This window comes from Trachymyrmex septentrionalis, unplaced genomic scaffold, assembly GCF_001594115.1.
Source record: "Trachymyrmex septentrionalis isolate Tsep2-gDNA-1 unplaced genomic scaffold, Tsep1.0 scaffold312, whole genome shotgun sequence".
Taxonomy (NCBI): Eukaryota; Metazoa; Arthropoda; class Insecta; order Hymenoptera; family Formicidae; genus Trachymyrmex; species Trachymyrmex septentrionalis.
The window spans coordinates 346,360-357,103 of record NW_017305477.1 but is presented as its reverse complement, the minus strand read 5'-3'; the positions used below and the strand labels follow the sequence as shown (position 1 = coordinate 357,103).

Sequence of the window (10,744 nt, the reverse complement as noted above, 5' to 3'; positions counted from 1 at the left end):
AGTCATAGGTATAAAACATAGTGATAAATAAATACAATATAAATATAAAGCGTTAATAAATAAATACAATATTATGTTTTATACAATACATGTTTTATACAATAAACCAAAGAAATAAAACATGGAAATGTCAAAACTTTTTAAATAGATCTTGGTATAATGGATCTAGAAATTCTGTGTCCTGCACATTTAGTTCATTTTTTTATACATTTATGCCTTTAATTATATGACTTTTTAAAGAAATGCGCTGACTCTTACTTCGCCCTTCATTGTTATTTATTTTATATACGAAGAGTCCTTGTATTTTTGTTATTTATATTAAATTTATACGTCACCGATTTTATTTTTATTTTTACACTAAAGAAGACCCAATCGAAAGGGTTGAAACATTTGTCAATTTTTCTTAAAAATAAAGTATACGATTTCACATGCGCCTAACCTGTGATGGCTCGCATTGGCTGATTTACATCTATCCTTGGATTTATAATATGTATGATGTGAAAGAGTTTTTTTCGGCCTAAGAACTTGGAAAAACTGATAAGATACGCGCGTAGATTAATGACGAAATTTACCTAGTGAATAATTCTGGGAACCAGACCATCAAAGTGTAGTAGCTGCTGGTTAGTCCGAATTGAATGACGCAGGCAAGTGCGGTATTGCGTAAATAGGGCGGCTTGCAGAGCGCACTCGTCAGATCACGTATTTCCGCGAATAGAACCTTCAAATCCTTTCGCTTGAGTAGCTTCAGTGACCTGGTGCTTTTATCTTGATGTTTCGCTTTCTCTTGTAAGCACTTCACCTGGAATGGAAAAAGAAAAGAAAAAATAAAGTAGAATATTTAATTTAAAATTATTTTTTAGAACACACTAAAAATGTTCTTTAAATATTGAAAATGACGGACTTAAAGTCACTTTTTAATCATATTTTTAATGTAATTTAAAATATCAAGTATTTCGGAGTCACATATAGTAATAATTAGTTTATTTTATCATTAACGTTCATTAGACATATTCCATATTTATCAAACATTTAATTATTATCAATTGCTGAAGTATATAAAATTTTGATAAATACCAATTTAAACATTTTTGTTAGACCATCAAAATAAGTATGTAGGAAGCTCAAACATGATGAGCTACAAAAATGTTAACATTCTAGCAATCAATTTGAGCGTTTTACATAATTCTTTGATAGTTTAATAAAATCATTTTCAGATTTGTATCTATTATTATAACTGTTACAATAATTAATTATTTAGATACTTAAGCAAGTCACTTTTTCTTGCGTTTATTTTTTGTATTGATGTTTTAATTTTGCAATGTACACACATAAGAGAGTTTGACATCATTAATTTTCATTATTTTTCTATTAAGAAAATTAAAGCAATAATACCGGATAGGTTTCAGGATCAGCGCCGGTGTTTCGCGAGTAAATCCACTTGAACACCTCGAGGGCAGCATCAGTTTCGCCACACTCCAGCAGGAACTTTGGGCTTTCGGGGAAAGTAAACAGCCACAAGCCAAGCATGAGTGATGGCAGAGCACAGAGCGCGACAAAGAGATTCCAGGATTTGAAATAGAACGTGTCGCTCACGATAATGAAATCCATGGGAATGATCAGCCAGGCGATTACTAGAAATTATTCAACTTGGATGCCAGTTTCTCGAACTCTTATCCCTTAAGAGGAAGATTATAGGAGTACTTACGCGGTAGAACTATCACACCGACCGTCCAGAACATCTCCATCCAACAGAGACAGCGTTCGCGGTATTTCGTGGGTTGAAATTCACCAAGATACGGAAAGCAGATGCCCATGGCACCGGTCATGCTGCGTAATAATTAAAACTTTTAACTGAGTAAAATCATTTTATATAGAGTTGTCTTTAAGTATTTTAAAGATTTTAAAGAGTAATTCTTCGCATTTTAATTCAAGACGACAACTTTATATGATTATATTTTCGAAACGTCCTAGTTTTAAAAACACAGAGTATTAAAAGAAAAATGTTCTATCAAAACCCAAGTGATTTTTGAAATTTGTGAAAAAAAAAAGAAATTTTTCTTTAATTTTGGCCTTTGATACTAAATCATTTCGGTCGTAGGATATAATTCTAATTTTGTGATGTAAATTTTTATTATACCGGCTTCAACGTATTTACTAATCAAAGATTAACTTTTAGCTTCAGAATCTATTCTATCATACTCACGCAAAGCCGTTGAAAAACCGGAAGACCAGAAACACCCAGAAGTATTGCACGAACGAAGACACGATGCCCACGACGCCGTCCATTAGCAGTGTAGCTATTAACACGATCTTCCTGCCCTTCGTATCAGCCAGGCATCCCCATATATACGATCCAATTAACATACCTGCAAAAGTATCTTAATTGAGACGACTTTCTCCTAATAAATAAAGTCAGCATAAACAAACGAAAGATGAAAGAAACATCGACCTAGCATTGGTGAAGCAGTCAGCCAACCCTTTGCGGTAGAGTCCATCTCTAGGTCGCATTGCGCTGCTGGAAGTACGAACGAAAGTATCGTCACACCGATCGCTGTGTCCATGTAAATCAGACCGCAGAGGGTCAGCAGCATGTAATGGAATCTTCCAAAACCTAACGCACATTGAGTTCAATAAGAATGGATAATTGCAATTAATATTAAAGATTATCTTATAAATAATCCCGCAAAAATTTTGGTATCTTTAAATATTCTTCTTTAATATGTCAATATTACCAACTTTCGCGAATTGTTAAAAGATTTTTGTGTTTCAGACTGTGACTAAATTGCAGGACTAATAGGCACTTGGACATTTTGATTGAAGTTAGGTTATTAGATCTATAATTTCTTCACAAATCCTTGCCTGTTACGGTGATTGCATGCTCGAAGTCGGCACCTCCGTCTGCCAGGAAGTCGAGTCCTGCAACAAAAAGAATAAGATGTAAGTACTTTTCAATTAAATTATTCTAAAATTTTAATCCAATAAATTGGAGTAAAAATTGTTGGCATAAAAATCGTCGTATTCTATAATTTCTGAAAGAGTATCAAAAACCTTTTCGTATTTTATAATATTTTATCAGAAATTACAGAATGAAAAGTCTTAGAATGTTCCAGAATTAAATATTATACGAAAAATCCTAGGAAAGATATAGATTTTTTTGATATCTCTGTAAAGAAGTCCAATGAGCTTGACAAACCAAAATTTGAAAAATTTTTTAAAAAGTTATAAAATTATTCTGAAATTCTTTGAAAATATAAAAATTTTGAAAAGTTGTATGAAAAATTTTCACCAGGGCATACAATAGTATTTATGATATAATATATTATTTACAGTAATAATAATTATTTAAATATTCACCCATGATCGCCGCTTAAATCGCTGGACGTTCTGCAGGTGTTCGCACGCCGAAAGTTCTCCTTCGTGGACGTGCCGTCGCAGTGCCGTCGCTTCCTGGTGCTGCTGCTGCAGTTACTGCGATGTTGTCCTTGACGAGGGCGACGCCCCGCGTTCATTGGTGAATCGTGAACGCCCAAGGTGGTATCCCGTCGGCGTCGCTACTGTGAATTTCACCTCTAACGTGGGCTACCCCCTCGGCAAAACGGCGTCAATTGACGGATAACAGTACCAGTATAAGTATTCGTGAAATTTCTTTCTTCGCGGAGTTCCCGTCTCTACGGAAAGAAAGACGGACGATCGACAAGTAGCTTCCTTGCGCGATCGCGATCAGACGAATGATCATAGACCATGGAACGACATCGCGTACCTTGACTTCCGGAGCAAGTCTGAAGCTGATTCGAGATAAGATATCAGCTGCCTCCATGAGAAGGCTGGGGAGCTTTCGGCTTTTCTTAAAATGATAAAATCCGCGAGAGGAAAAAAAATGAGAGATTTAAAGGTAAAAAACACTTCACGATAATTTAAACAGTTGAAATGTGAAGAAAAGCTGACATGGGCCAAAATATTTTGACAATTCCAATAGAGCTAATTTAAGGCAATTAAACGAACATTATTACTTGTTAATGACACATATCTTTAATAATGATTCAATTATTATTTCTCAAAAACTGAAAAAAGTTAAGGATCTTAATTTCATGGATTTTTCATCGCATCATGATTTGTATTGATCTTTTTTAATTGCTATAAATATATTTAGTAATATTGTATATGTTTTTCCTAAAAATTTCTCTGTTAATTTTCGGCGATAATTCTTAAATGCATGTGTAATAAGATTGTACGTCTTGATGCAGATAAATTACTATATTTTTGACGTAAACACATAATTTATGACCTGAATACGCGGAAGTTAATGAGCACATCTGTTTGACCGCTATTATTTCGTCGTAATTTTACAAGATAAAATTTCGTGAAATTGTGTTATATGTGTCATACGCGCAATATTTTATTACGTCATTAATTTGCTCGAGTTTCAGTCATGATAAGAGATAAGAGATTTGCAGCATCAGACATGGTACCGAAGTTGCCTGTCATATTAATTTATTATTGCACGTGAATTATGAATATATTATTTATCAGGCACGTTAATAAATCTGCGATGAATATTTTCGACGATCATCACGCAATAAATTATTATGCATTTTTATTCGTTATATTGAATTGCCCTTATTTGCCATTTTGTAAGTCAATTTTTTAGAACTGTAAATATTTTAAAATCAATATAAAATACTTATAAAAATTTTTTTAGTTATTTTCTTAATTCATCTGTTGATAATCACAAGTACATTCATTACATGATATCATATCGAATTCTTTGCAAAACGTCATAATATGCATACCTCGAAGATTATTTCGCGCTGATTACGATGTCATTGATAGAAATTGCGTAGCATGTCAGGATTTTGAGTAAATTGGGATGAAATTTAGGAACTTTCAATGAATTTTAATTATTTATTTTTATCAAGCTGTTGTGAATTTTAGAATATTTGTATAATTATACAGTCCAAAAAGTTTTTATTTTAATTCATCCCCATTATATAAAAATTTTGAAGTGCTACAAATTCTGACGACGTTATCACTCAATGTAAAAAAAAATTTTAAGATATATATTAATTTATTAACAGATAAATAAAACTGTGAAGAAAAAAAAGTACACCATTTATGAAAATGCAACTGTTTACGCGTTTATAGAAGATAATAACAATTCCTGATTTCAAGTATTTAATGATACATCGAGATACGTCACACAACAAATCTGTGATGTCAAAGATATGTCATATCTCGTATTGGGATATATAGAAACTGTAGTACGAATATTTGTTTGAAGATACGACGGTAACAGATGTCGGTATAATATAGCTGAGAAACAATACAAAAGAAAATTTAAAATTTCGCAAGTAATTTTATGAAATTTTTAATGAAGTGTTAATAAAAGTATATTGGTATAAAATCTCAACGATCTTGAAATGCAGGTGATTATAAACACAGAAAAAATTTATTTTCTTTCTTTTAAATAACGATTATCTTTAACAAAGAATATTTTCTTGATAATAATTTTAATATATACTTATTGCAAATTTTAGAAAATTATTATCAAGATTGGGTAATGCTAAATTAAAAAGTTAATTAATTTTAACTTTATTCAGTTACACATTTTAACTTTTTAACTTTATATAGTTATATTTTATCAGCAACTAATTGTTAATTGCATTAACTTATAATTTGATTTTTTAAAAGTTAACATCAGAGTTGAATAGTAGGCGTTATACGGATTCCTACTTGAAGTATATGCTTATTCATTCGTGTCTGTCGGGGATATGTTTTTCTAATTTTAAATAAATCCAAATATTTCATTTACGTTTAAGCAAAGAATAAAGAGATTCGAAAGCGATCCGTCATCATGATCTAAAATTATTTTTTTTTTTTTAAATACACAGAAATGTAATTTACTGCTTTATAGAAATTATTTTTTGATGTCCCAGAATAATCACGCAAAAGCCGATCAAAATCCGTAAAATACATATGTGAGTCTCTCCTTGTTAATTAAAAAAGTTAGCTTAATTTTTTAATTTAAGTTAAAAAAAAAAGTTAACTTAAAATCATGAAATAAAACAAATTTAACCTTTTAAATTACCCCAGATAGCAAAATGTTTGCAGTCTTCTAGCAGACTGTCAGCAAGTTTGAGAAAATGATGGCAATCTGCCATCAACTGCGTCCGCATTAGTTCTATTAACATCGCCTGTCGATATAATGTGAAGGCAAATTGTTGGCAGAAACTAAACAGATCCTATCGACAATTGCAAATTTTATTGTTTTTTTTTCTAGCAGTCTTTTAACAATATTATGTACATCTAATTCTGTTGTTATTTTGTAGACATAGTGTGTAGCAAATATTTAAAAAATCTGCTTTTTACAGAGCTTATCTGGGACCTTTTTTATTAATTTAACTTTTAATTCAGTTAATGTCACTATGGATTAACTTTTATCTTAACTAAGTTAAATTTTCAAAGTTAACTTTAACTTAACTTAGTTAAAAAAAAATTAACTTACTTAATCCTATTTATTATGTACTCAAAACAAGAATTTTTTGGAGTATATTGTATAAAATTAATTTAATAAGTAAATGGAATTTATTTTAATAATTTTTATTAAAGGATTTTTATTAAAAATTTAAAATATATTTTAAATAAATGTAATACTTATGATAGATTTGCGGATATATAAACTTTTGAAATATTTGAAACAAATAATTATTATATGTTAGTATATGTTTTTTTTTGTGTGTATCGCGTTTTTCACGTTTGCTGTCAACATAATTTAATGCCATAGATAGCTTGAAGTGGAAATTGTAAAATTTATACAAAATATTAGATACCCAGGCTCACTTTATCTGCATATAATCTTCTTTACTTATTTGTATTGACATTATAGAATTTTTACGAAAGTTAAATATTAAATTGAGGGGTGCAGGAAATTTAAGTAAAGTTAGAATAGAAATGATTGAAAAATTCGCAGCTTTCGCTTCGCTGTAAATTTGTTCTCAATTTTACTTGACATATTTTATTTGACAGACCTTTTGCGTCAATAATCTAATTATGTTTATTAATTGTAACATATATTTTCGAAACATTCGAAGCATCACGGTTGAAAAACGTGTAACTCGCGGTCGTATTTGTGAAACGTCAGCGTGACATTAAATGATCATAAAACGGTAACACATGAAAGGTGCCACTCTCCCCTATTTCTTACGTATTATTTGTTTGTCACGCTTCTTTCTTGGCAAACAGAACCTTCACGAACGGTACTATCTGACGATCGCTTACAGCTAATAGGGAAGTGTAGAGGTGATTACTTGTGTCTATTCATCATCTATGCGATTTAATCTTTTGTTTTGTTCAAATTTTCCACGTGATAAGGCTTACGAAAATGACGATTCATCAGCATTGTCATCCCACAAGTATAAAATAATTGTGAGCAATTCTGTATTACGGAAAGCAAAAGCGCCAGCTAATCGTCTGACAAGATCAGTTTAATGTGCAACTGATGCTATTTACACAAATGATAACGCGTTTATATTAGACCGAAAAGAATTTTAAGTGTATATATAGCCACGTAATTAGATCGATTAAGATTTCAGAAAGATCAGATTAAAAGATTTTCGAACAGGTCTAATCGTGATAAAATTCCTATTTCAAATTGAAAACAATTAGTTATCATCTCCTTTTATTTCCGATATGTTCCTGATATCACACTATATTCTTTAACTCAGCTCTAAAAAAATTCTCATATCATATTATCATGATATTTTAATTAATTCACTGATGGATTCGAAATCAATATTTTATATTAAAACTGGTGCGAGCGAATAATTTTGTCTTTTATATGGAAGTTTATCTAAAAGGATTTTTTTGAGTCGCTAATTTTGATTTTTTTACGAATATTTGAGTCATTCATAGTCTTGGTCGAAAATATTAGGTGCTTATATTTTTTTATTTTTTTAGAATTCTTTTATTTGCTTTGTTATCTGTTAATTATTGACATTATAGTTTAAAGGGTTCGTAAAACAAAGGATAATTTACAGCAAATGCCGTAAATCAACCATTTTGAGCTAATTCAAACAACACAAAGTTTAAAATTATGACATAAGACATCTTCAAGTCGTCTTTTAGACGCAAAAACGTCTTATGATTTTAGACACTTTTTGTTATCTGGGAAAATTTTAAATAATAGTTAATAAGGTACCTAATATTTTTTTTTTTACCAAGACTGTATTATCTGAGATATTTTATCCAGATTAAAAAGAATCGATTGATTTAATGTTGACAAACGCATTATAGGCTCGTTGACAAACTCGTGTATGGTTTTCGATTACGATCAAGAATCCAAAAATAATGGGCATATAGATGTATATCGACTTATTTATATCTAAATTATATTTCTCTTCCAAAGTCGTTAAACAAGCAATTAGACAAAAATTAAAATATATTTCAATCTTATCTTTAAAAAATCATTAAAGAAGACAATATTTTGACAAGACATTATGCTATCTAAATCCAATTAAAAATAAAATGATATACTTAAATATTTCTCTTTAAAAAATTACTTTTTATTTGCTCCTAGTATTCTTTTATAATGAAAGAAAAATGTACTAAATTTTAATAAATGTTTGTTTGAATATTATCAATTAAATATTTAATAAATATGTAAACATATATTTATTTGGTATAAGAATCATTAATTTGATTTAATTATTACGTTTTTTATTTAGCAAATATTTATTTCCCGTAAATAAACGTTATACTATTGAAACAATTATTCATTAAAATTCAATAATCAATTTTTCTTTCACTGTAATATCATCAATTTGGCTTTTAAAATGTTGAATTTACTTCAGATTCATTTACCTTTAAATTATAATCTCCTGGAGAGGATGACGTAACGTATGTGATATTTATTGTTTTAAGAATGGCGTGTCAGTATTTATGTACACTTTTATATGTCTGATAATATATAATTATAGTTATAGGTATTTAAAGTGCCAATCGAAGATATATTTATCGACGATATATTATCGTCGTAAATGGATGTCGTGATTGCGATCGTCTAGACTTAATCGGTTGCAATAATAATGCAGCACGACTCACTCCTTTATTCATTAATGACTGACTAATCCCGTCGATTACTAATTATGAGATGAAGTAATTTCGGAAAAATACAAATAGAATCCCAGTCACTGAAATCATTGTTCTTATAAAAGAGGAATCATGAGATTGTTGGCATTCAGGATTAAAAAAGATCAGTTCTTTTCAATCCAATCTGATTCAATTGTCGTATTATTGATTTCTTTGGTAAGCTCTTATTGTATTTCTTTCAACGTTGATCCTCTGGTATCACAATAGATGTCGTGTTGCAATACAATATCTTTTGGTATCACAATATATTGTGTGCACGAAAAAAAAGCGATTTGAAGCTGTCAAGATGAATATGTAGAACATTCAATCATAATGAGTAAGCACGAGCATTCTATATAAATTATAATCTAGTAATAAATTAATGGCTATTGGGAATTAGCACTATACAAAATACGCGATAGCTATTAATGTCAATACTATGTCATATATTTGACTTTTAATTAAAAACAATTACAATACTTAAACTATATATATTACTATATTTCGGCTAACTTTTTAATCATCTTTAGTACATATTAAAATTGTTCAACGAAATAGATGCATTAGGTGTACATGTTATTCCTTATGTATTTTGTATCAGAAATGTTTCTTTCTACTTAATAATCTTTTTATATAAAACGTAACCAGTTGGATGATGCCAAAATGATTAAACATCTTCATCGAAACATTGTTGAGAAAAGTCAATGATATAAAAATCTTATTATATGTTAAAAACAGTATTTAAAAAATAACTTAATTTAGATAGTAAAATTTGTTCTCATTTAGCTATATAAAAGTGCACTGTTTGTCCTAACAGATTTAAAATAACTACATACATTCTATATAATTGTTTTAATTATTTTAATTGGGTCAACTAAATTATTTTCAGGCTTGTGTACTAGCTAAATTTTTAAGTACTTTAACAAAACCATTTTTTTTATATGATAATTTTGGTACTGTTATATTTTTAGTAATTTTTACTTAATTTAAAGCAACACTTTAATTGATAGTAAAAAAAAACTATCAATCAACAGTAACATAACAGTGTTATAATTTTCTATATTTAACAATGTAACTGTTACATACATGTACATGTGTTATATTACATTTATATTGTTCAAAAAGAAATCGTAATATTGTTACTGTTAGTTATTTACTGGGTTCATTTTACTGCTTGTCATTCTATTAAGAAATTATATTTTCTAGCAAAATGTTGAATTATCTTCCAAATTGCTTGTGATTGAATACGTAACGTTGTTTTATACTCATTTTACATCGTGTACAAATGAAGAGACAAATGCAAATACATTTCTCACCCTTTTTAGAGAAATGGTGCTGAAGCAGAAACGCACAGGAGCTCTTCGGAATCGGAATGAGATACGTCGAATCGACGAATGGACGCGATGTTTCCTCGTGGGTGACAGCAGTCTCGTCATTCACTACTTTCGGTGGCCGCGACCCTAACTGCTTCAGGTACAACGCGATATTTAGACGAATATGGGCCAATGACAAAGGAACGCGCAGGGTCGACAGTAGATTCTTCAGCGCCACGATAGGTTCTTATATAATAAACACATATATCAAGATAATCTCACTATATCAAGGTAATGGAAAAGGTTCT

General features: G+C 29.9%; 1 protein-coding gene across 2 annotated transcripts in view; it reads right to left on the bottom strand.

Annotated features, from left to right (window-relative positions):
* Nucleotides 1-10,744, bottom strand: part of LOC108749789 (synaptic vesicle glycoprotein 2C-like) — a 13,351-nt gene that overhangs the window by 2,334 nt on the left and 273 nt on the right. Inside the window, exons 1-8 of one of the 2 annotated variants that reach the window (XM_018488756.1) lie at nt 10,440-10,505; nt 3,355-3,668; nt 2,860-2,916; nt 2,450-2,611; nt 2,204-2,366; nt 1,706-1,827; nt 1,393-1,631; nt 573-799 (exon numbers count right to left, since the gene is read on the bottom strand). In XM_018488756.1, the coding sequence (XP_018344258.1) occupies nt 573-799; nt 1,393-1,631; nt 1,706-1,827; nt 2,204-2,366; nt 2,450-2,611; nt 2,860-2,916; nt 3,355-3,358 (974 nt within the window). In that variant the 5' untranslated portion in view covers nt 3,359-3,668; nt 10,440-10,505. Of the gene's footprint in view, nt 1-572; nt 800-1,392; nt 1,632-1,705; nt 1,828-2,203; nt 2,367-2,449; nt 2,612-2,859; nt 2,917-3,354; nt 3,669-10,439; nt 10,506-10,744 lie in introns of those variants that run through there. The other variant, XM_018488755.1, reaches the window with a different exon arrangement.